Here is a 27,506-nt window from a genome sequence, read left to right as displayed (position 1 = left end):
GATGAAGAGAGATTGCAACATGGACTGCATGGACATCATCCTAATGCCAAAAGCAAGATTTGAACACAGGTCATCTGGATTAAAGCTGTCTCTCTATTACACCACACTGCCTTCTCTTAACACTTCTATAATGTACAACTTCATCCAGAGTTCAGGGCTAACCATTTTTTTTTACTTCTTTCACATTGTGTGACTAAGGTCTAATAACGTCCCTTTTCTAGGCTTCAGTTTGCCTGCCTGAAAAACAAGGAGGTTGAACTTAATTTTTGAAGATTCATCTAGCTTTCACATTCTGAGTATCTAAATGAAAATTTTCACAAATTCTTTAAACTCAAAAAAGTATTGGCCAGATTTCTCTGGAAGTAGACTCAAGAAAATGGTCATACTGAGGAATAAATTAATTTCTGTTCAATACACTTTAGTTCATTAACAGATCTAGCAAACCTCAATTGCAATGCTGAAGTTAAAAAAAAAGGTAGAAATTCAAAGCTCTGGTGTGTATTCATATTTTTTGTAATATAAAATTCTAGGTAATATCAATGGTCAAACAAGTCTTTACATATTATGCTACTATAAATAATCAAGGCTTATGAGTCAAACAAGTATCTAATTTAAGAAAAATAAAGTGAAAGAGTATCTAGCTTGTATAATCTATTAATCATAGAATTTTATCTTTATCTTGTCCTATCCTAAAAGTTGATATCACTGGTCCCCATCTTTGCCTTCTGTCTAACAGAGATTAATGGAACCATAGAATTATACAACTGATGCAAGAAGACTTATAGGTCTTCTGATCTAACTCCAACATTTTACAGATAAGGAAAATGACTCCCAGAAAGGTTAAGTTATTTGCTCAAGTCATACAGGCGGGTAATAATAGAAAAAGAATCAGAATTTCTAGGTCTTCTGACCTAATGGTATCTCCTGATCCAGTGCTATTTCCTCCAGACAAATACAAAATTAGATATATCAGCATAGAGGCTATATCAGATGAAAGCCATTTCTACTCATTCAAAAGAAAAAAAACTTTAAGACCCTATATTGTCATAACACACTACATATTTACTTCTATAATACTCATTTCAGCTAAAATCTGTACACTTATGAAAGATATGTACCAGCTGAAGATCATATACAACAATTAATGTTCAAATACTCACAATTCTGGCCAACAGAAAAGTGGAGGGCAGGGAGGGGAGTTTTCCTTTTCCTCCTTTCCACAGGTGAAACCATAAAAGTAGAATTTATATGTAAGGAAGTTTAAAGAAGTCCTTTTCAAATTTAGGGCTTCTGTGGCAAGCATTCGTATAATGAATGGTAAATAAATCAAAATTTGGAGCAAAGGTCTCTTTAAAATATAAGAAAAGGCTACAAAACACAAAGAGCCTTAGTAGTTGGAAAGTAAAAAAATTATTTTATAATTCAGTATTCTTTCAAACAATGTTACTGTAATTCATTTAAAATGTATCACTCCTCAAAAAAATCTTCTGAGATCCAATACTAACTACCAGGTTCAAATGTCTTTGTTTAGCATTCAGGCACCCTCCACAATTTCTTAACACTACCTTTCTAATGTTCTCATATTACTCTCCTTCAAACACACTGTCAAACTTGACTATACTTTGTCACTACTTAACCACCAATCCCCTTGCATTTTCCCTGATTTTTTTTTAAACTTTTACCTTCTGTCTTAGTCTTAGAATGGTTAGGGCTAGGCAACTGGGTGACTTGCCCTGGGTTACACAGTGTGAATTTTAAAAGTCTCCATCTTGGTATAGCACCCAAAAATTGTGCACACCCACACTACACAGGCATGTGCTAGTCAATGACAAATCAGAAATAACTAACTGCCCACCTGGGCTGTCCTAAGCCAAGCTAGAGCCAACCATTGGCACTTGTGAGACACAGGAAGTGAGGTAGGGAACAGCCTCTGAAATTCGCTCACTTCCTGTGGAGAGAGCGAGACGGGAGTTGGTGTTAGAAGCTTGGACAGGGAGGACGCCCGCAGACAGCTTTCCTTCAGATCGGTCCCATGAGTTAAGGACTGATTCTTTCCACCTTGGCCCTTTGGGCCTAAAACTCCCTCTGCCTTGGTCAGAGGTTGAGTAGCCCCTTTCCCTTTTCTCCTCTCTCCTTCTCTCCCTCTCCTTTCCCTACTCCCATTGTGATTAAACCTCCATAAACTCCATTCTGACTTGAGTGTTTCATTTTAGGAATTTCATAAGTAAATTCCTTGGCGGCCATTGTTCAATATTACATCAATCTTAAAAAGGTGAAATTTTCACCATTACAGTTGGCGTAACCACTTGGGGGAAAAAGAACTATCAATCTTCTGATCTTCCTTTCTGATCTCCATACTAATCACCTGGGAGAGGTCCCACCCCGGCTACCCCCTCCGGCTCTTGGCCCTGCTTTAGTGCTTCGAAGGTTTCTAGAACCTCAATAAATTTCCTGAATTTTCTTGCCCTTTCACCCCACTTATTACTCACTCCGTCAGTCCTTTTACCAAATACCTTGGCTTAAAGACACAGCTGCCAGAACAGGTGAGTATAAAACACCTTTTCTCTCTTCCCTTTTCTCCTTAAGTTAAATTGGGGTCAACAGGGTTTTTTTTTTTTCTCTCCCCTTTGTCTCTCATTTCCGTCTCCTTTTACTTCAAGGAAGTGGCTCAGTGGATTGAGAGGCAGGCCAGGCTTACCTAATCAACTGATTAGCAACGAGGAACCTCAGGAGGAGCTCTTAACAAAAACAAAAACAAAAAAACAGCTGAATACAGCTAGGGAGCTAACTTAAAACCCATTTTCCTGTTTCCTGGCCTTTCTAGTCTTAAAAATTTAAGTGGGCTTTGCTCAAGGAAGATAGCACATGGTCCTAGCAGTTTTAGCCTGAGGGCTAAAGAAGATTGCTGGGACCCTCCCATATACAGGCTTTGTAAAAGAAGGAGTTTTAGCTCTACCTTTTGTTTATGGTCTAGTCACTCCTAATCAGCCTTTTCATAGCTTCTACCTTCCCGAATAAGGCTTTTGTAACCCCTCCCAGAAGCTTAATAAGGAGAATTTACAACAGAATAGGCCCTTAGCCTGCATATAGGGTTGTAGACTAGGGAGCCACCTACTGTAAAAAAAAAAAGAGTTACAGCAACTTAGTAATTGACTTAAAGAAGAAAAATGTGGCTACAACCAATGTCTGATTTGCTTCGAAATTGGCTTATAAGTTCAATGACCAAGTTCATTGGATTTTTAGTAGGTGTTACTGTAGGATGGTATTTTTCAGAAACTATAAACCTCTTCGTGACCCTTACATTCATCTTCCTTGGGATTGTAATTGTTGTACTTGCAATAATATACCTAACCTCTAAGAGAGAACACTCCCTGGTTCCTTCTATTACTAAACAAATTAAGGAACTACACACTTTTATTGATCAGCAAATTAAGGAACAAAATGCTGTTACTGATCAACGAATTAGGGACCAAAATACTTTTATTGAACAAATTACAAAAAAAAAATACTTTTATTTATCAACAATTGGTGGAACGGGATGAAGTTAGGGAGAAAAAATGGGGAGAGATAAAAACTTCCCTGGATGAAATTATGGAGGCAAAATGGGGAGAGATAAAAACCTTCCTGCAAAACATTGAAAGGGAGTTAAAAACATCCTACAATAGGAGTGATTTAACTCTCCATCCCCCATCATTATCAGGTTCCCTGACCCACCCTGCCCAAAACGATTTGGCTCAAATAGCAGCCCCTTCACACCAACCAGCTCCTCCCCATCCTGACCACCCAGCCCCTCCCCCTGCCATTCTTGCCCCTCCCACCCTGATTCCTCCTTCTATTCATGCCTCTTACCCTGCCTCCTCAGCCCCGGCCCCTCCCCCTGCCCTCCTCCCCACTCATGTTCTAATCTCCAACCCCCATGCTCCAACAGCCAATAATCCTAACCTTTCCCCTTCTTTTACCTACCCCATTGAAAATGGAGCAAGTAGCCTAGAAACAGTAACACCAGATAGTTTAGACAGACGTTTATTTCCATTGAGGGAAGTACCCACCTTTAATAAAGAAGGGAACTTGGTGTCTGTAAGACACTATACACCTTTTAAACCTGATGATTTAGAAAAATTCAAGCACAATGTTCAATCATTTGAGGCAGAACCAATGTTGGTTATAGAAAAATTAGAAAATATATTCAGAAACTTTGACCCTTCTTGGTTGGATGTGGAGAATTTGTTAGATACATTTCTGACAAAGAGAGAAAAAAATAATGTCATCTCTCTAGCTAATAAGAAAAGTGGTAGAGGAGCTCACCACTGGCCAACTGTAGATCCACACTGGAACCCCAATATTATACAGGATCACACAAAACTAGTCCTGGCCAGGGAAGCATTATTAAAAGCCATGAGAGACTGCTCTGATAGCCCTGATGCATGGGAAAAATTTGAACAATCCCAACAGGAAATTGATGAGACCCCCTCCCACTTTATGGACAGACTTATTGATGTAGGAAGTACATATATGGACCTTGATTTGTCCAGAGAAAAGGACATTAAACATATACGCAATTTGTTAGGAATTGTTGTTCAGCAGTAAAAGACTACTTTGAAACTAGCTGTCCCAACTGGGAATCTATGGACCTCGAAGAACTGAGGAAAGTAGCAGCATATGCCTATAAGAATCATACAAAAAAACCTGAGACACACAATAAATCAGTGACAGACTTAGAAAAAGAAATTGAAATTTTAAAGGAACAATTGAAAAGTAAGGGAGAGACCATGGCCCCTTTGCAGGAATCCACAGATAGATTAACAAACCCCTTAATATGCCTCTTCTGTGGGAAGAGAGGCCATGCAATGGTAGTCTGTAGGAGCTGGCTATGGAAAAATGGAAATAATAACACCTTTAGGAATAATAACTATAGGAATCACAATGCCAATCAAAATGACAGCGCTCAAAATACAGAAAATGATACTACCCCAAAAAATGCTCAACAACAATATAAAGAAATGGAGCTTGACCACGCTACACTCAGGGTGAACACCCCCCAACAGCGTGGAGGGTCCCAAAAAACTGCCCAAGCATCTTTATGAAGGTGTGAAGGGGGGGGGGGGGTGAGGGCCTTGGAATCAAAGAATGAAACCTTTGATTTTCCAGACCCTGATATTTTAATGCCAATAATCCCTATATATCCCCCCCCCCCAAACAGTAAGGAACCTCATGTCACTTTAAAGGTAGGAAATTCATACTATGACTGTCTTCTAGACACTGGAGCATCTAGGTCAGTTCTAGTAAGCAAACCAGATAAGAAATGTGATTCTATTGGCTCCTTAAATGTAGTAGGTGTTTCAGGAAAACCGTTAAAGGTCCCAAAACTTTCTCCTCCCATGGTACGTGTGGGATCCCTAACTGTTGAACATTCTTTTCTTTTAATGCCTGGATCCCCCACAAATTTGCTGGGGAGAGATTTACTATGCAAATTACAAGCCACAATAATGTGCTCCCCAGATGGCTCCCTCTCTTTAGAAGTGCCCGAGGAAACTTTAAATTTACTCCCTGTATTTCTCTCAGAGAGCCAGGAGGCAAAGGAGCCTCCCACCTTTGTAATACCTACAGATATACCAGAGTCTCTTTGGGCCACATCTACTGATATAGGCTTACTTAAATCAGCTGCTTCTGTGCAAATAAAAACTAAATCCAGCCCACCTCCTTGCATTCCTCAGTATCCTCTCTCCAAGGAGGCAATGGAGGGCATTACCCCAATAATAAATTCTTTAACTGACCAAGGAGTAATTTTCCCTTGTAAATCTGAATACAACACGTCCATCCTCCCTGTTAAAAAACCAAAAAGGGGGCCCGATGGCAAATACCTCTATAGATTCATACAGGATTTGAGGGCTGTGAACAATCATGTTATAAAGAGACACTCCATAGTTCCCAATATCAATACTATTATTTCTTCTATTCCTAGCACAGCTACATACTTTACAGTAGTAGACTTGTGCTCAGCCTTCTTTTCTATACCCATACATGAGAACTCGAGGCATATTTTTGCTTTCACCTGGAATGGCATACAATATTCCTGGAGTCGTCTGCCCCAGGGTTATGTAGAAAGTCCGACCTTATTTGCACAAATTTTGGGACAAGATACAGATAATATAAAATTTAAAAACAGCAAATTAATAAAATATGTAGATGACCTACTCTCGTGGATGCAGAAGCATGTCAGGAAGATAGTAAACACTTTCTTTTGGAATTGCACAAAAGAGGTCATAAGATCTCGAAGGATAAAGTTCAGTGATGTCTCCCCAAAGTAGAATATTTGAAGTTCATTCTGACAGCTGGTGCCCGCTCTATTTCTCCCAAGCGAATTGAGAATATTCAAAAATTGAGTGCTCCTACCACTAAAAAACAGTTAAGAGCAATTCTGGGAGCAACAGGGTTTTGCAGACAATGGATTCCTTGCTATGGGGAAATTACTAAACCTCTTATAGCACTAACAAGGGATGTAGTCTCTGAACCCCTCAAATTAGAGCCTGAACACCTGTCAGCTCTATCAGAGCTAAAAAAGGCTATCTTGTCTGCCCCTGCTCTAGGCATCCCAAATTACAACAAGCCATTTACTTTGTATGTACATGAGTTAAGAGGAGTAGCCTCAGGCGTTTTAACTCAGACTCTGGGGCCTTCTCAGCGTCCAGTTGCTTATTATTCAGCCCAGCTGGACCCAATAGCTTCAGGAGCACCACCATGCCTTAGAGGAGTGGCTGCTACTGCTTTACTAGTGACAAAAACCGTTGATCTAGTATTAGGATGCCCATTGACAATTATGTGTCCACACAAGGTAGAAGCATTATTGCTAAGACAGAGAACACAGGCATTTTCTGATCAGCGAATTACAAGGTATGAAATAACCTTGCTAAATAATGAAAACATTACTTTGAAATGCTGTTCAACCCTTAATCCTGCCACCTTGCTTCCAGACCTACCAACTTCAGGAGAACCATTACACAGTTGTGAAACACTAGTGTCCATGGCAGAAAAGCCTCGGGATGATCTCTTGGACACTCCCTTAAAGAACTCAGACCTGATCTTATTTACTGATGATTCTTCTTTCATGAGGGATGGCATACGCTACAGTGGAGCTGCTGTAGTCACAGAATTTGCCACTGAGTGGTCAGCTTCACTGCCCTCTAACATTAGCGCTCAAGGGGCAGAGCTCATAGCTCTGAAACATGCCTATATAATTGCCAAGGGTAAAAAGGCAACAATTTATACTGATTCTAGATATGCTTTTGGCATGTCACTCAGTCGGGATGCTATGGCTCCAGAGAGGATTTTTAACCTCAGCTGGAAAATCCATAGCTAATGCTGAAATTATTAATGAAGTACTTTCTGCTCTTCAGCTGCCTGAAGCCCTAGCTGTAGTTCATTGCTCAGCCCATACAGGTGGCACCGACCCTGTCTCTAGGGGAAATGACCGAGCAGATGCTGCTGCGAAGCTAGCAGCCATAGAAGGGCCTGAATTACTTATAACATTAACAACTACTGATGACTCAAATTTATCACTTTCCTATAATGAGAAGGAAGTGGAAAAATGGAAACAGAAATTCAAAGCAAAACAGATCAATGGAGTCTGGGTGTCATCTGAAGGAAAACCCCTGCTCCCTAGAAGTTTCTATCACCAAATTTGCCAATCTGTTCATAATAATGGCCACTTTGGTACCCAGGGCATCGTGGACTCTGTTAAGAGAGTATGGATAGCCTCTGGTATAACTACCATAGCCTCTAAAGTGTGTTCATCCTTCCCTACCTGCCAGGCATATAACCAACATGCCTTTTGTGGCAAAGCCTTTGGTGGGCGTCCTCTGGCTTACACACCTTTTGAGCACCTGCAGATAGATTTTATAACGATGCCAAAGGCTGGACAATATAAATTTTGTTTGGTCATAGTAGACCAACTGACCAGATGGCCGGAAGCATTTCCTACAGCCCGAGCCACAGCAGCTTTTGTTGCTAAGGTGTTTTTAAAAGAAATTATTCCTCGCTTTGGCCTACCAGCACGTATTGATTCTGATAGGGGGAGTCATTTTACTGATTCTGTTCTAAACCAGATATATTCTTGCTTGGGGATAACTCCCAAATTCCATGTTCCATATCATCCCCAGAGTTCAGGCCAAGTTGAGAGGATGAACAAAGAACTTAAAACTATGATTGGCAAATTATGCACTGAGACCCATTTAAAATGGCCTGAAATTCTCCCTCTGGCCCTATTTTATCTTAGAAGCAGGCCTAGAGGAGACCTACATATTTCACCATTTGAGATGCTTTTTGGACATCCGCCTATACAGGCTAAGCCTTTCTCCCCGGCTTATACATCGCTATTAGGGGGAGATACTACTATTGCTTCCTATATTCAGGAATTACAGCACAAACTGCGTGAGCTACATGAATCCGGAGCTGCAGTACAAGCCGGACCACTAGACTTCTCACTTCACGACCTGAACCCAGGAGACAACGTGTATATAAAGAACTTCCAGCGTACAGGAGCAACCCAGCTTTCCTGGGAAGGACCATTCCAAATATTGTTAACTACTCCAAAATCTATAAAGGTTGGAGAAAAGGACTCTTGGATTCACTGCTCTCATGTAAAGAGAGCATCTTCTGTTGAGACTGATTGACTGTATCCTATACATGCATTGGAGATAACTACCCATTGACAAGTGGAACTGTTTTATTCTGCTTTTGACACATTGAATTCCTAAATTTAATTTTTTTTTCTTTTTCCTTTTTTTTTCTCTTTTCCTTATTTTATTATTTTTTTACAATATTTTATTTTTTCCCTTTTTCTCATTTCTATGTACTTAAGGTACATATAATCAATATTAATTTTATTCTACAATATTAGTTTAAATATATATACTTGCTGTTATTAATACGCACCCAAACAGCTTTAGGCTATGGGAACCTGCCATTTATTGATAATTGTTGTGGGACTATGATTAATGTTTGTGTCTGATTCTAGGCACAGGAAAAAAAAAGGAGCACAGAGATGACCTGGATAATGCCAAAAGAGCTCACAGGTCTAAAAATCAAAGACCAATCCAGGTAGAATTAATGCATTTCTAAGCCAATACTAAGGACTTGAACCTAGTGTGAGACTCGGGGTTGCGACACTTGACAGACGTTAAGATGTAGGCCTTCCTTGTATCCACACTCTTCGTGAAAATACCTACAGACAAGTACCAAAGGTTGGCTACCATCCTGGCTCCCTCCATCCCTGAGAACAAAGGTAAAATCAGAAGAGGGAATGACACTTCCCTAGATATAAAATAAAAATCTGGTCCTCTTTTTTCTCTCCTATAGTATGGCAACTTCCTGTAGCCTTGGCTGCAAATGGGGAAGTAAAATATGCTGCATTCTGTCCTACAGACTTGTGGGATTAGAAATTACTTAACTGGACCCTAATACAGGGGCCTGTGGGAAATTTTTTTTTTATTTTTGCTTTCTCAAATTTTGTATACATAGATTTTTTTGATTTTTGATACTGATTTTGAATTCTTCTTTAATATAAATATATGCATATATAAAGGGTCTATATTTTTCCCTTAATTTTCCCCTTTTTCTTCTTTTGATTTTGTTTTTTATTTTATTTTCATTTTGTTTTGTTTTTCTTTTGGATTAACTTACACATCCCCACAACTAAAACTTGCATCCTTAGCTGGACTCAGTGTTTTTTCAACACTTTCTTCAGGGGGGATTGTATTTCATCAAATCCAAGATTTAAATTTTGTTCGAGATAAATCTTCAGAGAAGAAGCTTGCTAACTAACTGAATCCAGAGAATGAATTGTTTGCAGAAAGATATCTAAACCTTTTCACTACAGGAAGATCCAGAATGAACCTTGGGGTGTGGTTGATTGAACATTTTTTGAATGTACACTCTTATGCCAAAGGGGACTGCCCCCTAATTGGCTTTTATCAATGCGCCCAGCAAAACATTGGTTTGCTGTCTCTCTCTCTCCTCTATTTCCCCATATTTACAACTATTATAATTTTCCTCTTAGTGGGTAAAAATTTTTGTATACACTTACAGTTAGAAATTTTTGGGGTGCAGTATGCTTATGTTTAGTGATCAATTGGGGAGACTAGTCCCCCAATCATCATCAGGGGGGATTGTGAATTTTAAAAGTCTCCATCTTGGTATAGCACCCAAAAATTGTGCACACCCACACTACACAGGCATGTGCTAGTCAATGACAAATCAGAAATAACTAACTGCCCACCTGGGCTGTCCTAAGCCAAGCTAGAGCCAACCATTGGCACTTGTGAGACACAGGAAGTGAGGTAGGGAACAGCCTCTGAAATTCGCTCACTTCCTGTGGAGAGAGCGAGACAGGAGTTGGTGTTAGAAGCTTGGACAGGGAGGACGCCCGCAGACAGCTTTCCTTCAGATCGGTCCCATGAGTTAAGGACTGATTCTTTCCACCTTGGCCCTTTGGGCCTAAAACTCCCTCTGCCTTGGTCAGAGGTTGAGTAGCCCCTTTCCCTTTTCTCCTCTCTCCTTCTCTCCCTCTCCTTTCCCTACTCCCATTGTGATTAAACCTCCATAAACTCCATTCTGACTTGAGTGTTTCATTTTAGGAATTTCATAAGTAAATTCCTTGGTGGCCATTGTTCAATATTACATCAATCTTAAAAAGGTGAAATTTTCACCATTACAACAGCTAGGACATGTCTGAGACCTAATTTGAACCCATTGACTCCAGGTCTTGCCCTCTTATCCACTGTGCTACTGAGCTGCTCCTAATTCTCCCATTTAGTTTTCCTTTCTTCCTTGAATTTCTCTGCCTGCTTTATTCCTAACTATCCAAAAAACCTTAAATTAAACCTTCTCCACAAAGACCTTTAATAACAGCCCTTACATATTTTTTCTTTTGGAAGGCAGGTAGTGTTTTGTTGTTATTGTATCTCAAGCATCTAGCTTAATACTTGGCACATACTAAGCATTTGTTGACTAGAAAATTAAGTATCTTTTCTTATCCACTACTAGATAATAAGCTCCACAAGGACAAGAAGGTTATCTAATCTAAGTCCTATGTATTCCTCAGCACCTATTGTGTTTGAATGAACTTGGTAGGAATACTTAAAACTTAAAGTATATCATCCCAATTCATAAAGAACTAAGAATGACTGATTAAAGACTATTGTGGGGGAAAAAATACAATGAAGTTGTCCCACCATTTTGGATATCAATTGGAAATCATTAAAGAAAAGTGACAACAATCCCACTACTGAGTATATATTCCCATAAGAAAGTCAAAGAAAGAAGCAAAGGTCCAATTAATAACAAAATTTTTCATAATATCTTTCTTTGATTGAAAAGAACAGGAAACAAAGTAGTTACTCGCCAATTAATGTTTGAAAACACAACCACCAAAACCACCAAGAATAGAGAAATGCACAGATCTGTTATTGTGTATTCTGAAATGCAAATAAGAAATGCAAAAAAACCAGAGGAACATTTATATGTACTAATGCACAGTAAAACAAGCAAAACTAAACCACAAAATACAATGTAAATGAAAAGACCACTCAAATCACTCAACCAACATTTATTAAGCACAGTCAGGCACAGTACCATGTGGCCAGTCATCCATTGCTTAGAGGGAAAAGATAGTCCCTGCCCTCAAGGAGCTTACATTCTAATGGGGGAACCAACAAGCAAACAAATACACATAGCAAGCTGCATAAAAGATGAATAGAATTAACAGAGGTATGGTACTAGAATTTAAAACTGATGGAGAAGGCTTCTAGTAAAAAGTGGCATTTTAGTTGGGACTTAGAGGTAGCTAGGGAGATTGGTAGTCAGTGAAGGAGGGAGAGCATTCCAGAGGAGGGGAACAATTAGAGAAAGTACCTGAAGTGAGAGATGGAGCTTCTTGCTCATGTCATAGCCAGGAAGTCAGTATCATGGATGGAAGAATACATGTCAGGGAGTAATGTATAAGAAAACTAGAAAGTTAGGAATGGGATAGATTATGAAGGGCTTTGAATGTCAGAGTAATTTGTCTGATTCTGGAGGCAGCTGGGAGCCATTAAAGTTTATTAAGTGATATATGTGTGAGAAAGAGACAGATACATATACAGGTGGACCTGAATTTTAAGAAATCATGTTATCAGCTGAATGGAAAATGTAATGGGGAGAGACTTGAGGCAGGCATCTATTACAACAGTTGTTTTTTTTTTAAACCCTTACCTTCCATCTTGGAGTCAATACTGTGTATTGGCTCCAAGGCAGAAGAGTGGTAAGGACTAGGCAATGGGGGTCAAGTGACTTGCCCAGGGTCACTCAGCTAGGAAGTGTCCAAGGTCAGATTTGAACCCAGCACCTCCCATCTGTAGGCCTGGCTTTCAATCCACTGAGATATCCAGCTGCCCCCTACAACAGTTTTAAGTGTAGAGTTGGATAGCCTGCACTAGTGGTAGCAGTATCAGAGTGAGAAAAGGATATATTCCAGAGATGTTGCAAAAGTGAAATCAACAGTCCTTGGCAACAACTTAAATAAGGGGAGATTGAAAGAAAATAAGGAGTTCAGGATAACTCCTAGATTGCAGGGACTGAGGGACTTAGAGGATGGTATTGTTCTCAACAATAATAAGGAAGATATAGGATGGGAAGAAGGAAAGATAATTAGTTTTAGATACACTGAGTTTAAGATGTCCCACTGGACATTCTGTTCAAGATATCTGAAAGACAGGTGGAGATGCAAGATTGGAAGTCTGCTGAGATTGGGGCAGGATAGAGTGAAGAATCATTAGCATAAAAATGGCAATTAAATCCACAGGAGTTGATGAGATTACCAAGAGAGGCAACATACAGGGAGAAGAGAGGCCTAGGGAAGAATCCCGAGGGGCATTTATGATTAGAAGGCATGATCTGGAAAAGAAAAGAGCAAAGGAGGCAGAGAAAAAGCAGGCAAAAGAGAACCAGAAGAGAATGATGTACTAAAAAACCCAGAAATAATATGAGTATTGAGGAGAGTGCTCAGTTGAATCAAAGGCTGCAGAGAAGTCAGGGAGAATGAGAAGAGAGAACAGGCCATTGGATTCGACAACTAGACCATTAGTAACTTTGGAGAAAGCAGTTCTGGGGGGATTATATGATCAAAAGACAGACTATAAAGGATTAAGGAGAGGGTGAGAGGAAAAAAGTGGAAGCAGAAGAGACACAGAATAATAGTTATTAGAAATGGAAGAATCAATTGAGGATTGTTTTTTTTTGTTTTGTTCCCAGGATAGAGGAGACAAAAGCATTATTTTAAGATACAGAATGGATCGGTAGACAGAGAGATTAAAAATAAGTGAAAGAGTGGAGATAACAGAGGGGGCAATCTGATAGATGGGATAGAAGGAAACTGAACTGAGAGTAACTAAAAAAACAACAACAATGAAAGTCAAAGAGAATAATGAAACATATATCTATATCACTGTCCTCAAGTCAGAGAAATCAATATTAGCATAAAAAATGTTATATCAGTCTATAAGCCTTTACTAAACACATACTATGTGTCAGGTAATGTAAAAAATGGATTTTGAATTCTGGACTTCAGTCCCCACAAGCCCTTGTTCCACTTCCCCAAAATGCTTTGTAATCTCACTAAATTCTCAGGTGGGCAGAGATCGAGAAGGGATTTAACCTGATTGCAAAGGCTTTTGTAGTCTCTTTTGGACTTCCCTTTTGGAGCAGACTTGGCTCTTCCATAATGTGAGGTTATCTTGTCTAGGCCTCTCTGGCCCTAGGCACGTGTTTCTTATCCTGTATTTTCTTTAATCCTTAATCTTTAATAAACCTCATAAAATATAATACTCCTTGCAGAGAGAAACTAATTTCTACCTGCTTCAGTTTCCCTAAATTTTAATCATTACAGTAAGCTAGCTGATAGAGATACAAAGACAAAAACAAAACAGTCCCTGACCTCAAGACACTTACATTTTATTGAAGACACCATGTATAGAAGTCTACACAAAATACACACAAGGTTATGGAGGTTGGGGGGAGGGAATGACATTAGGAAAGATCTCATGTACAAAGAAGCATTTCTGCTGAGCTTTGTTGAAACAACCATGGTAAAAAGAGAATAAATTCTAGGCATTGGGGATACCTGTTTAAATGCATGGGGATGGGAAATAGAATCTCATGTAAAGAGCAAGATGTAAAGTTTGGCTGGACCACAGAGTACATAAATTACATATAATATATATTATATAAAATAAAAGTTTAAGATCAGAAAAATAGGTTGGGCTCAAATTGTAAAAAGCTTCAATTTAAAAAAAAAGAAAGTTTGTATTTAATCCTAGAGGTAAATAGGGAGTCTAAGCAGGGGAGTTACAGTCAGACCTATGCATTAGGAATATTGCTTTGGCAGTTCAAAACACTGGAAAAGCTATACATGAGGATCCCTGCAAGCCAAGTAATTGATTTAGTTTTAAACTATAATGTCATCTATATTTTATTGTATTTTTATTTATTTTCTTAAATACTTTTTTAAAATTTCTTAAATACTTCCCAATTAAATTTTCATTCAGTTGGGCTGCACTTGGGAGCTTGACATCTTGAATATAGTTGAAGGCTAGGAGAAAAGAGAGCTGAGTTTGGGAGGCTATACAGAAGGCTATCATATCAGCCCAGGGAGAGGTGATGTTGTCACTATAGCAGACATTTTTGCATAACTATTTCAGGGGGAGGGAAAGGGGCTTTTTTCAGAGTGGTCTGAGGTCAAAACAAGACATTAATAACTTTTTTAGAAATTGCCAAGTAGTCTTATTTATCACATAACCAAGAAGGGCTCCTTTCAAATATTCTCCCATTAAAAGACCAACCAAACAAAAAATGCTAGTTATCTTTTGGCTTTCAAAGAATTAGACAGTTTAACTTTAGAAAAGCTCAAAGATATAAAATAACCCCACATAAATCATCAGCATTTCTATATATTACTAACAAAGACCAGCAACAAGAGGCAAATGAAATTCTATTTAAAATAAAGACAATATAAAATCCTTGGGAGTCTATCTGCCAAGATAAATCTAGAAACAAATTACCAAACACTTTTTACACAAAGTCAGATCTAAACTGGAAAAATATTAATTGTTTATGGTCAAGTCAAACCAATGTAATAAAAATGGCAATTCTACCTAAGTTAACTTTCAGTGTCACAGCAAACTACCAAAAATTATTTTATAGTTAGGAAAAAATTAACAAAATTAATCTGAAAGGACAAAAAGTTAAGAATATCAAGGGAATTAATGAAAAAATGTGAAGGAAGGTAGCCTATCTATATCATATCTCGAATTATATTAAACCAACAATCATTAAAACAATCTAGTACTGATTAAGAAAGAGTGGTGGATCAAAGAATAGACTGGGTTTATCACACATAGTAAATGATCATAATAATCTAGTGTTGGATAAACACAAAGATCCAAGCTTCAGGAACAAGAACTCTCTGACAAAAACTGCTGGTAAATTGAATATATGAAGATAAGGTCAAAATGAGTACGTGATTAAGACATGAAGGGTGATATCATAAGCAAATTAGCAGAGCATGGAATAGTTTACCTGTAAGATCTATGGATAAAGAAAGAATTTATGACCAAACAAGAGCATTAAGGGATGTAAAATGGATAATTCTGATGACAAAAGTAGTTTATGATAGATTAATGAAATATGTTGTCTAATCCACCCTTTAAGAAGGACCAAAGTCCTTTAAATAGATGTGACAAGATAATTTTGTAATTAAATATCATGTAACTATGGTTCAAAAGCTCAAAATAAATTTGTCTAACATATTCCACTCTACATTGAAGCTTTTCTGTGTCAGAGAGAACTGTATCCAACAGAAAGAACTCTTGTAGGAAAAATTCCCTTTTACAGGGCCCCAGGCCTTTGCTTAGACTCAGAGGCCCAGCCAGAACAACTCATCATTTCCTTTGGAAAATATTAAGATATCCTCATTCTCTTTTTTTAAAAAAAGTCTTTTTAAAAAAGTATCATCATCTAAAGGTCTTTTACTCATATAACTCATTTTCAGTCATTTCTTCATAACATTTGCAAATTTTTCTGTTCTAAGAAAATTTTTTTCCTGAGAGTACTTTTATCATCAGCAAACTACAGCTCCTACCTTACTATCCCAGTCATTTAAATCTTCCACAATTGTTTAAAATCTTCCAACTAATCAAACTCACTTAAAATACTAACAAACTGAAACTGGGAAAGTGATAAGCATACCAAGAAATATCCTAAAATGAGCATCACATTGAATATGTATTCTGTGTTCTATGAATTGTTTTGGTGTGAATCATTTATTAAATGATTACTATATAGAAAACATTGTACTAAATACTAAAAATGCCTCAGAAGGACAAAAACAGACTTTACTCTCAAGGAACTTAAATTCTATGGAAAGTGATTTGTGTTTAATTAGATACATATAGAGTAAAAGGAAAGTAATCATAGGAAGACTAAAGGGGGGGGGGGGGGAAGGATGCTCAGGAAAAGCTTTCCCAGAAGAAGGGATTTAAGTTGATTCCTGAAATAAGCCAAGAGATTCTAAGAGGAGATAAAGAGACATTTGGGACAACTAATGTAAATGTATAAAAGGAAAGATGGAGTATCATGCAAGTAAGTTAGTATAACTGGATCAATGAGTAGAGGAAAAGAAGCCAAAAGGTAAAAAAGTGCTAATTTGTGAAAAGCTCTAAATGCTAAACAAATGACAAGGGCAGTAGGTGGCAGAGTGGATTGGGAGCCCAGCCTGGAGAAAGGACAGCAGGAGTTCAAATCCTGCCTCAGATACTTACTTTGGACAAATCACTTAACCATATCTGTTTCCTCCTTTGTAAAATGGTGAAGACAGTACTTAATTCCTAGGGCTGTTGTGAGAATCAAATGAGATGATAATGATCCTAAAGCACTTAGTACAGTGCCTAACATGTAGTAAGCACTATATAAATATTAGCTATTATTATTAAACAACTTTATAATTTATTCTGGAGGTAACAATAACCCACTGAAGATTTCTGAGAGGGTGTGGTAGAGACATGGGCAGACCTACATTTTAGGAAACTAGCTTAGCAACTATGTAAGAAAAGTTTGAAGTGGAAAGAGTTGGGACAGATAATGAATCAGAACTAGGATGATAATTGTGTAGAAATAAAGGCATGTATTTTACTATCATCATTCATTCTCACTGAGTTGAGCCCCACCATCCCCATTAACCAAAACAGCTCTTCCAAACTTGGCCTCAAATCAATGCTGCTTATTTTTATCATTGGAGAATGCAGGCTCCTTAAAAGAATGAATCTCAACCACAAACTGCTCAAAGACAAGTCAACAAAGGCTGTAGGTAAAGATAAAAACATCTGTAAGCAGTCTGGCAAAAGATAAGATTGTATAGGTTGACCAAAAAATTTTACCCACTTGATTTATATTCAAGTTTTTAAAAATCTTACTGTTAATTCCACATGTAATAATTAATTATAGAAGCAAGATTTTTACCCCCCAAACTTAGCATATTTTGGCATGTATTTGGCTTAGATAACTGAAATATTTTTATAACCTTTCATACAGCTTCTAGAAAAAGTTAATAGTTCTCAGAACAATTTGAAGATTTTTATCTAAAAACAGTAGCTTTGTAATTTTTATTAAGTCTAAGTAATAAATATATTAGTTCCATTTTTCTACTACTCAAACTCAATATTGATTCTTCCTTTCAACCTGATGCAGATGCCATTCCAAGAGTCATAGCCTTCCCTTATAAGGTGAAAAACAAACTTTATGTTGATCTGGGCAGCAACTACATCATGAGGGATAGGCATCCTAGAAATCTGTCAGAAAAGTCAAAGGCAATAAGTGAATAAAGCATTCTGCTTTCTATAATGCTAATAAATCAATGATATTATAGTTTAAGTTAAACTCTAACAGTCTAATTGTGATCAATAGAAAGGTCAAGACATAAGATAATCTTAAATACTAGTTAAAATATTTCATCTGAAATAAGAAGCTTAAAGTTCATGAAAATGATCACAAGATAATTAGAATTCTAATATTAGAATAGTTTTTCCAGAGCCATATAATACAAAACAAAATTAAGAGCTTTTTTGTTTTCTAATTACTTAATGAAACAATTACAATATGTTCTTATTTGGAGTATTTAAGAGATTCAGAAAAAAAAATTAGCACATAATTGTGAGGCTCAAGTTATATTTCTAAAGTAGAGAAGTGATCAAATAGCTTACTTTTAAGTGACCATTTGTCAGGAAAGTGTTAGATGGGTTTCTAACCCAGGTTGGAATTATACTAGAACAGATGTTACACACTTGACTTGAAGAAGGCCAACAACATTCCCAAGTACAGTTAAGGCTAGATTAAGATATAACTGGGAAATATTAAACAAAAATTTAAAAAATACAATAGAACATAGATGATACTAATATGGGAGAGATTAGGTTTAGATCAACATCTATACCCTATACCAAGATAAATTCAGAATGGGTAAATGACTTAAATATAAAGAGGGAAATTATAAGTAAATGAGGTGAACATAGAATAGTATACCTGTCAGATCTATGGGAAAGGAGGGAATTTAAAACCAAGCAAGAGATAGAGAATATTACAAAATGTAAAATGAATAAATTTGATTACATTAAATTAAAAAGGTTTTGTACAAACAAAACCAATGCAAACAAAATTAGAAGGGAAGCAACAAATTGAGGGAAAAAATCTTTATAACAAAAACATCTGACAAAGGTCTAATTTCTCAACTTTATAAGGAGCTAAGTCAATTGTGCAAAAAAATCAAGCCATTCCCCAATTGATAAATGGTCAAGGGACATGAATAGGCAATTTTCTGCTAAAGAAATTAAAACTATCAATAAGCACATGAAAAAGTGTTCTAAATATCTCATAATTAGAGAATGCAAATCAAAACCACCTCATACCTAGCAGATTGGCCAAAATGACAGTAAAGGAAAATATTAAATGTTGGAGGGGTTATGGCAAAATGGGGACACTAATGCACTGCTAGTGGAGTTGTGAGTTAATTCAACTATTCTGGAAGGCAATTTGAAATTATGCCCAAAGGACTTTAAAAGAATACAAACCTTTTGATCTAGCAATACCACTACTGGGTCTGTACCCCAAAGAGAGAATAAGGAAAAATATTTGTACAAAAATGTTCATAACTGCGCTCTTTGTAGTGGCAAAAAATTGGAAACTGAGGGGGTGTCCATTGACTGGAGAATGGCTGAACAAACTATGGTATTTGATGGTGATGGAATATTATTATGCTAAAAGGAATGAACTGGAGGTATTCCATATGAACTGGAAAGACCTCCAGGAGTTGATACAAAGTGAAAGGAGCAAAACCAGGAGAACATTGTACACAGAAACTGATACACTGTGGCACAATCAAATGTAATGGACTTCTCTATTAGCAGGAATGCATGATCCAGGACAATCCAGAGGAATTTAAGAGAAAGAATGCTATCCACATTCAGAGAAAGAACGGTGGGAGTAGAAATGAAGGAGAAAAACACAGGATTGATCATGTGGTTCGATGGATATGATTGGAGATGTTGACTTTAAATGATCACTCTATTGCAAATATTAACAATATGGAAATAGGTTTTGAACAATAATACACGTATAACCTAGTGGAATTTCTTGTCTACTCAGGGAGGGGGGCGTGAAAGAACATGAATCATGTAACCATGGAAAAATATTCTAAATAAATTTAAAATATATATATATGTGGTTTTCTAAGTCAATATATGGTCCATAGGGATCCTTCTGTACAGTATAGCTCCATTTCTATTTTACATCCCTAGTCTAGTCTAGTTGGTCCTGGTTCCAACTGAAAATCTGGGACACCTAAACATTCTAATCCAAAATATTCTCTACTACTTAACTCATGTTCTCAATTGAGCTTTTCCAGCTCCATTATTCCTTTTTTTAATCTAAGTGTCAACTGGGTTTTTGGAGTCCCAAGTTTGCCCCAGTCACTTGGGAGTCCCAAACTGATCTAGTCTTAGACTGAACAATGAACCACCAAGCATCCATTAAGTGCCCAGAATCAGAATGATAAAAAGGCTCAAATCCTCAATCACCCTATTTGTCTTAGAAGTTTCCCCAACAGAATCAGACATCCATTCCCAAGAAGACCAGTACCTGGCTATTGCTATCCTTTGGTATCCATTGTAATTTAGACCACTCCCAGATACGCCAGCCTCTTTCCTAAGCCTGTTTGCAACCTGTAAATTTGCTGTACTTAATTCCCAAAAAGGTATAGAAGTCCCCAAGTCCTATTATTCTTTGGAAAAATCATCTTTGGTGGTGGATTTTCTCAGAGACACCGCAGCCAGAGTGCCAGAGCTTTGGCTCTATGTGGTATTAAGCGCTGACTCTGTGCCATGGCTAAATATTGGGCACTGTCTCTTGTCCTGATTAAAGATTTGATCTGACTGGTGGTTTTCTGTTTTTCCAAGTTGACATAAGCAAACCTTAAAGTGCTATATGCTTGCTATTGAGCTGTCATATTTTCTACCATAAAAATTTTAAGGGATGGTAGATTTTTTTTAGTAATAAGAATCAAAGATGAATATATATATACACACACACACACACACACACACACACACACACACACACACACACACATATATATATATATATATATATTTTTTTTTAAACCCTTACCTTCCATCTTAGAGTCAATACTGTGTATTGGCTCCAAGGCAGAAGAGTGGTAAAGGGCTAGGCAATGGGGGTCAAGTGACTTGCCCAGGGGTCACACAGCTAGGAAGTGGCTGAGGACAGATTTGAACCTAGGACCTCCTGTCTCTAGGCCTGGTCTCAATCCACTGAGCCATCCAGCTGCCCCCTAAAAATGAATATTTTAAAACAATGGAATAGTTATTTTTGGTTATTTGGCTACAATAAATTTATGTACTAGCTATAATCGGGCATGAAAAATTATTTTCTGTTTCAAGATGCACAAGAACATGGACAAAGTACAAATTAAATAATTCTGCTTTCACTTAAGTTGGATGTATTTAAGCTTTAATAAAAAATAAAAACAGTAAAACTATTAAAACAGCAAGACCACAGTAAAATTTACATTGAACTGACCTGGGAAAAAGGCTAAAGTAGGAGGAAGTAGTAAGAGTAATTCATTTTAAAAGGCAGATATCTTAATTAATTAATTAAACTTAATTAAAAAAAGAAAAATAAAAAAAGGCAGATCCCTCATTTTCTGCATAAATTTACATGGAAATAGAAAAACCAAACTGGATGAGTTTAGATATGTGAAGAATCAAAAAGGAAGGGGATAGATGTGCAGAGAAAATTTCAGAAAATAAAACAACTTTTTCTTCATTTTCCTTTACCTAAAGGTAAATGAAAAAAATTGTTTTAGAATGATTTATAAGATATTAAAGATATGGTTCTTGGATAACCTTACTGGGCTAAATTAAAAATGATGTGATAAGAAAACTTAATATACACAATATAACTTTATATATAAAGCTTTAAAATTTGCCAAGCTTTTTTCATATTTTATTTATACATCAAAGCAATGGGGAAAAGTTGGGCAGATATTGTTTCTTAATCTAGTATAAGCCCTGACCATAGTAGGCATTTTACTGTTTGTGGATTTGAGCCTCAGTTTCCTCATTTGTAAAATAAGGACAATACCTATTTCAAAAAAGATCAAATGAGATATTATGTAAAAGGCTTTGCAAACCTTAAAGTACTATTTAGTCTACATAGCAACATGCTTGAGGGAAAGGAATTTTTTTTTGTCTTAGTATGTTCAGCATTTCACACAAGTACCTGGCATATCACTTCAAAACTTAATAAAATGCTCAAATGCCTACTGAATTTTCAGTCTCAAATAATCTCAAAGAACAGTCATTCCCAATCTCCAAACCCAGTGCTAAAATTCTTGTAAAAAGATGTGGCTTGTGAAAATTCAGGCAAACAAAATCTCCTATATGCAGGAGGTTGTAAAGGAAAGAAAGTAGCATCTTAAGAGTAAAAACTAATAACAGATTGAAAAAATTGTAGTTAATGAATTTGATAGTAGAGGCCTTTTCCTCCCCTCACGATCTTTTCTGAAAATGAATGTCTTCTACATTTGCTGGATGTTGTGGTGGGCACCATGCCCAGAAAAATGTAGCAATTTGGTTTTATTATAATGTTGATTTCTTAAGTTTTTGCCTATTCCTTAAAACAGGTAAAAACTAAGTTCGAAGCTCAGCAATCTGAAGCTCCATTTATGATAATAATTATTTAAATAGTAAATCAAATTCATTTGTTTGAAAAAGCTATATTTTAAAAGTTAGATTTGCCAAATATGATCATTTTAGAAACGAATCGAGTTAGGCATACGTTTTTATGTCCTACACAAAGGGCCTTTTGATGAATAAAAATTGAAAAATATTGCCTACATTTCCCTCAAAGTAAAATCTCCAAAAAGGTTATATTTTCATTTACAACAATCTGATAACAGATCGTTCTTGACCCTACTTTTTTAGAGCAGCTTTCACTGCAGACAGACGTAAAGACCCTTCCCCTCGCATACCCATATAAATTAAACACTAAGCGCCAAAGACTGTGCTAAATGATGGAAAAACAAATATAAACCAGAAGAAAGGCAATCCCTGCCCTCAATGAGCTTATCTGTGCTAGGCCACTAGAACACTCGCACAAAGTCCTAGGTGTTTTGCTTAAAGGGTTAACTTTAAAGCACTTTACAATCAATGGTAAAGACTAAGAGACGAGTAGTAGCAACAAGTATCGTCTGTCTCGCATTTCCAAGGCAGTTTATACACTTTTCCCAAAGTTACTTCAACACATTCATTTTCTCATTAATCTTGACAATTCGAGTAAAGTCTAAAAACAACTCTGGGACGCACATACACTGCCCTGTCTAGTGAACAAACTACTTCGCTTCAAATGACAAAGCAATAGTACAGCATCTCTTAAAAAGATGACATGATCCGGACACCGCGAAGCCAGCACACGCGCACACACCCTCTAGACAACTCCACAGCTCCAGCAGGGTGGGATGGGGAAGAGTGCAGCGGGTAGACAGCTGGCCCAAGAGGCTCTTCCCCGCACACCTCACCCAGGAGTGGCAGAGATGGGTGGCACCCACCGTTAGCAGTGTGACACGCACATGCCCAGGGGACTCCGTGGAGATTCCCGGGAGTGGCGGAGAGCGCACAAGGGTGGGAAGGGTTCCCACAGACCTCCTACGGGGCAGCGCGTGGGGCAGGGAGTTAGCTACGCACCGGAGGGGGCTCCCACTCACCTGCGGGGCCGATTTCCATTCATGGAGCTGGGTAGGGCTACTCTAAGAGAGTGGGGCCCGTTCTGCGAGGGAAGAGGCGGAATGACGCGGTAGGCGACCCGCTCCCCGCGCCAGGATCCCGGGGCGGTGGTAGCTCCTCCTCCCGGGCCCCTTCCCCGAGCTGGCAGACTGCCTGCTGGGCTCCGCTCTCCTCAGCTCCTCCGCTCCGACAACGCGAGGCGGGACCGCTGCGGAGGACGGGCAGGTGCGTCGGTCGCACAGATACGAGTTGAGTGGAGAGGAGACAAGAGCTGAGAGCCTCGGTCCGGAACTGTGGCCGCCTACAGCGGATAGCGCTCAGACTCCCTCAACCGCCACAGCCGCCGACTTCCCCGCCGGCGCCCCCCGGAAGCCCTCCGACGTCACTTCCGTAGCCAGTTCTAGCCCACAGCCTCCGTTGCCTAGCCGCCCTTTACCCTGAATGAATACTTTATTCCGGCGCGCTCTCAAACACGCCGCAACTGGGAGGGGAAAAGAAGGCGGGGCTCGGGAAGCCAGATTTCCTCGTGCTTGAGGTGGGCGGGGATGAAAGGGTTGGGGAAGAATGGAGGCCGGGTGGGGCTGATGGAAATGAGGGACGCAGGTAGGTGTGTCCTCCTCGCCTCCAGACCTGAAGAGACCAGCGGGCTTGGGGGCATGTCCCATTGGCCTCAGGTGTGCCGGGGATGGGGCCAATCGGGAAGAAGAAGATTCTGGGGGCGTGACATTCCTAGGGGGCAGAGCTTTCCAAGTGCCTCCTATTGCTCCGCGCTGACTGACGGGAGGGGACGGGAAAGTAGCTTTTTCAGACAACGCCCCCCAAGGCAGTTTGAGGATTGGCTGGTGGCCAGATCCGTCACCTTTTCCACTTCTGATTGGACACCCTGCCTACTGTTTATACAGTTACTCTACTCCGGGTAGAGTAGCAGGAATGTTCCACAAACTGCTACTGATGGACCGTTTAACAGTCACCCACCCACCACCCGCGCGCTGGCTTCTGCCCTGGACGATGCCCACCCCGCTGCTTTCCCCAGCCCTGTACTTCACAGAAGGGCCGCCATGTCTACTCTGTAGTTCCTAGGTGGAGAGCTCAGCCCCGCCTCTCATTCGGGTAATCTGTCAACGAGCATTATTAAGCACTTATTAGCCAGTCACAGTGCCAATTCCTAGGCTTTCTCAGGCCCTGGGCATCATATGCATTCAGTAGTACAGAATCTATTTGAGTACGGGGGTGTTCTTTTCTTCTTTGAACCCCCAGCACCTGATACATAATAGGCGCATAATAAATGCTCGTTGCGTTGATATTAATGCTAGAGAGGAACATTAGTGCCCTTCTAGTTATTTTACAGATGAAGAAACTAAGACCTCCTTCCTAAAAGCACCCTGAACTCTTCTGATTCTCTCAGTTGTCTAGGATGAGGAGAGGGTACAGCAGCACCGTTCTTAAAGAGAGGGGGAGGAGATGGGACAGTATTTCCAAGAATACAAACTGCTGCCATTCCTGGAATGAAGGGAATTTGAAGGATAGCCCCTGACAAAACACCCATCCTCACCACCCTCTTCCCTAAATAACGTTCGGTCTTCATCCCCACCATCCCAAACCAAATTTTAATTGTTCTTAGGTAAAAATCTTGTATTGAGCAATAAGTAGCTGAGGGAGTTAAAACAAAAAACAAAAAACCGCCACTGCTCCCTTGGCCAAGCTGGTCCTCTGGGATATGAGTTGGGAAATAGAACACCTTCAACTAACTGGAATTCTACCAGAGTGAAGATCATCTCCAAGCTGTGTTTAGTCACCTTTTCTCTGTCGTCATGCCCTTACCTATGACATTGTTGATAGTTTTGGATCTCTTTCCCTAAATGATTCTCCATTTCCTATTGATACCTCTGAGTCTTAGTAAAAGGGAGAGTGGTTGTGAATACTAAATACTAGTAGGCTCCTAGAACTGGATGTTGGGCATAGGGAGTTCCTATCAAAGATAACCTACTTAATTCCACCTCTTTAGACTAAAGGATTGTGACATTAACACTCTTTGATGTTTAGGCTGGAGTGGGCAATATCACTGATCTATAAATTCCTGAAGATGACTCGAAAGGACTATTCTATTTAGACAGAAGTGAAAATTATAGAGGCAGTAGTCAGCTCAAGATGAAGTATTATAGTTAACAATTGGAGCTATTCAAAAAAGAAATGGATTCCTCTGGCAGATCACCATGTCTTCAAAACAGAGGCAGGAAGACCTTTGATGCCTCATTGTGGCATGAAAGTGACCCTGAGTTTTCAAAGGATCTGCCAGAAGGATATGAGCTCTTGGGAAGTTCTGCCAAACTAGAAAAGTTTCAAGGATAAAATTGGTGATGTGCTTGTTTGTCACAAAGGAACCAGCCTAGCTAAGGTTGAAATTCATAATTGCAGTTGACCATCAGCTAACATTTGTTTTTGTTTTTGACAACTACAGTTCATTAAATAACTGCTAAGATGTTGGAATTTAACTATGCATAAATGGAAAGAAGGCCCATAGCAATAAAATCATGAATTTTCTTTAGCAATTAATCCAACAATCATTTATTGTGTACCTACTATGTGCTAGGTCTTGGGGTTACAGCAACAAAAAGAAAAGACTCTGGTCTCAATGAGCTTGCATTCTAATTATACTGAAGTATCCAAGCAAGTCGAGGGACTCACTCCAGGAAGAGACTAGACCTCAAGGACTTCTTGAAACTGAATTTCTAATTGATTTTCTGGGATATTTAGTTCTCACCAATAGAAATGAGGAAGAAGAGGAAAATAAGTTATTTCCAAAGGCATTAATTTGTTTTTGTTTTTTTGAAAAGCAAAGCTACAGGTGGCTTGATATCTGGGCAAACTCCTTTTAAATGAACTGTGTCTTAAGAGCATGAGTATCTGCTTCCCTTCCACCTAAATTTTGGATTAGGGTGGTTTGCCAGGCTATGGGGAAGAAACTTAAGAGGGAACATGCTCCCAGGAAACAAAACTAGGACTAATTTGTAGATGCAGATTTTGACAATATGATCTATCCACAACTGAAAGGAACTGCTCAGTTGGATAATAGGTTTCTCTCTCTCTCTCTCTAGCTTTAAGTGAAAGCTGGAAACCATTTGATGAGGACACCGTAAAAGATAGCTCTCAATCAAGTATGGGTTAGACTCTGAAGGTCCTTCCAACTTGGGGATTGTATGACTGAGGAAAATAAACTCTATCAATCTAGCTTTGTTCCTAGCCCAAGTGCAGCAGCTACCAGCCTGTAACAATTGGCATGTATTAACCTCAGAGAGGAACTCCACAGAATATGGAACTGAAGTCCTAAGACAGTGATGGTGAACCTATGGCATGGGTACCAAAGATGGCACACAGAAATCTCTTGGTGGGCATGTGGCCACCCTCCCACCCCCAGAGTGCATTACTAGAAAGGCAGAGGGAAGCGGCTGGAGCTACACCCTTCCCCATCTCCACCAAGCCTAAGGGCATTTCCCCACATTCCCCTACCCCTCTGTCCAGCAGCCCATTGGAAGCCCTTCCTCTTTTCCTGTGTGGGATAAGGGTGGTGGTGGAGCATACCCAACATGTGGGGGATGGCAGTTCACTTAGTCTGGGGAGTGGGGTGGGGGAAGGGCCCAGTACTCCATCTCTAAAAGGTTTGCCATCACTGTCCTAGGAAAATGGGGAGTAAGCTGTATCTTATGAAAACTGAACCATCTCAGCTTTCAAAATGAGCACTGTACCCAGGATGGATGGGGAAGAAATAATCAGAGCTATAGCTAATTAGTTTTATGTAGTAACATATCAAAGTGCCTTCTCATCACTCTCTAGTCCTCTTCCCCCCAAGAGTAAAGTTCTGGTCCTGAGATGACTGAACATGGGAGCTTTCAACCATTATATGGGGGCTGGGATTGGATCTGGAGTAGACTTATCTTCCCCTGGGTCCAACTACTGATACTTGCCATGAAAGAATTGAAAAAGCATTTATTAAGCAATTTAATGTGCTAGGGACCATGTTAGGACCTGGAGATACAGGTGGGAATTCCTAAGATTCTTTCTTGCAGCAGGTTAAAATGAAAAAAAAAAAAGCTCTTCACACAGTACTTCTCAAAGATCTGGCTTGGATCC

At 38.9% G+C, this 27,506-nt stretch overlaps 1 protein-coding gene and 1 long non-coding RNA gene across 4 annotated transcripts in view; one reads left to right on the top strand and one right to left on the bottom strand.

Moving 5' to 3' along the window:
* Positions 1-23,497, bottom strand: part of LOC100031405 (protein argonaute-3) — a 133,273-nt gene extending 109,776 nt beyond the window's left edge. For all 3 annotated transcript variants that reach the window (XR_008911479.1, XM_007492796.3, XM_056795142.1), the window contains exon 1: positions 23,360-23,497. Coding sequence is in view for 2 of the 3 variants with exons in the window: in XM_007492796.3 (XP_007492858.1) it covers positions 23,360-23,378 (19 nt within the window). In the remaining variant the exon portion in view is untranslated. The remainder of the gene's footprint in view (positions 1-23,359) is intronic.
* Positions 23,498-23,786: 289 nt separating this feature from the next.
* Positions 23,787-26,606, top strand: LOC103105061 (uncharacterized). Its single transcript, XR_466755.3, has 2 exons — positions 23,787-23,913; positions 26,474-26,606. It is a non-coding gene; the product is annotated as an uncharacterized LOC103105061 (long non-coding RNA).
* The last annotated feature ends 900 nt before the right edge of the window (positions 26,607-27,506 follow it).

The sequence above is a fragment of the Monodelphis domestica genome, chromosome 4 (genome assembly GCF_027887165.1).
Source record: "Monodelphis domestica isolate mMonDom1 chromosome 4, mMonDom1.pri, whole genome shotgun sequence".
In the NCBI taxonomy this organism is placed as follows: Eukaryota; Metazoa; Chordata; class Mammalia; order Didelphimorphia; family Didelphidae; genus Monodelphis; species Monodelphis domestica.
The sequence above is the reverse complement of the archived record's forward strand: the minus strand, read 5'-3'. Positions and strand labels throughout refer to the sequence as shown.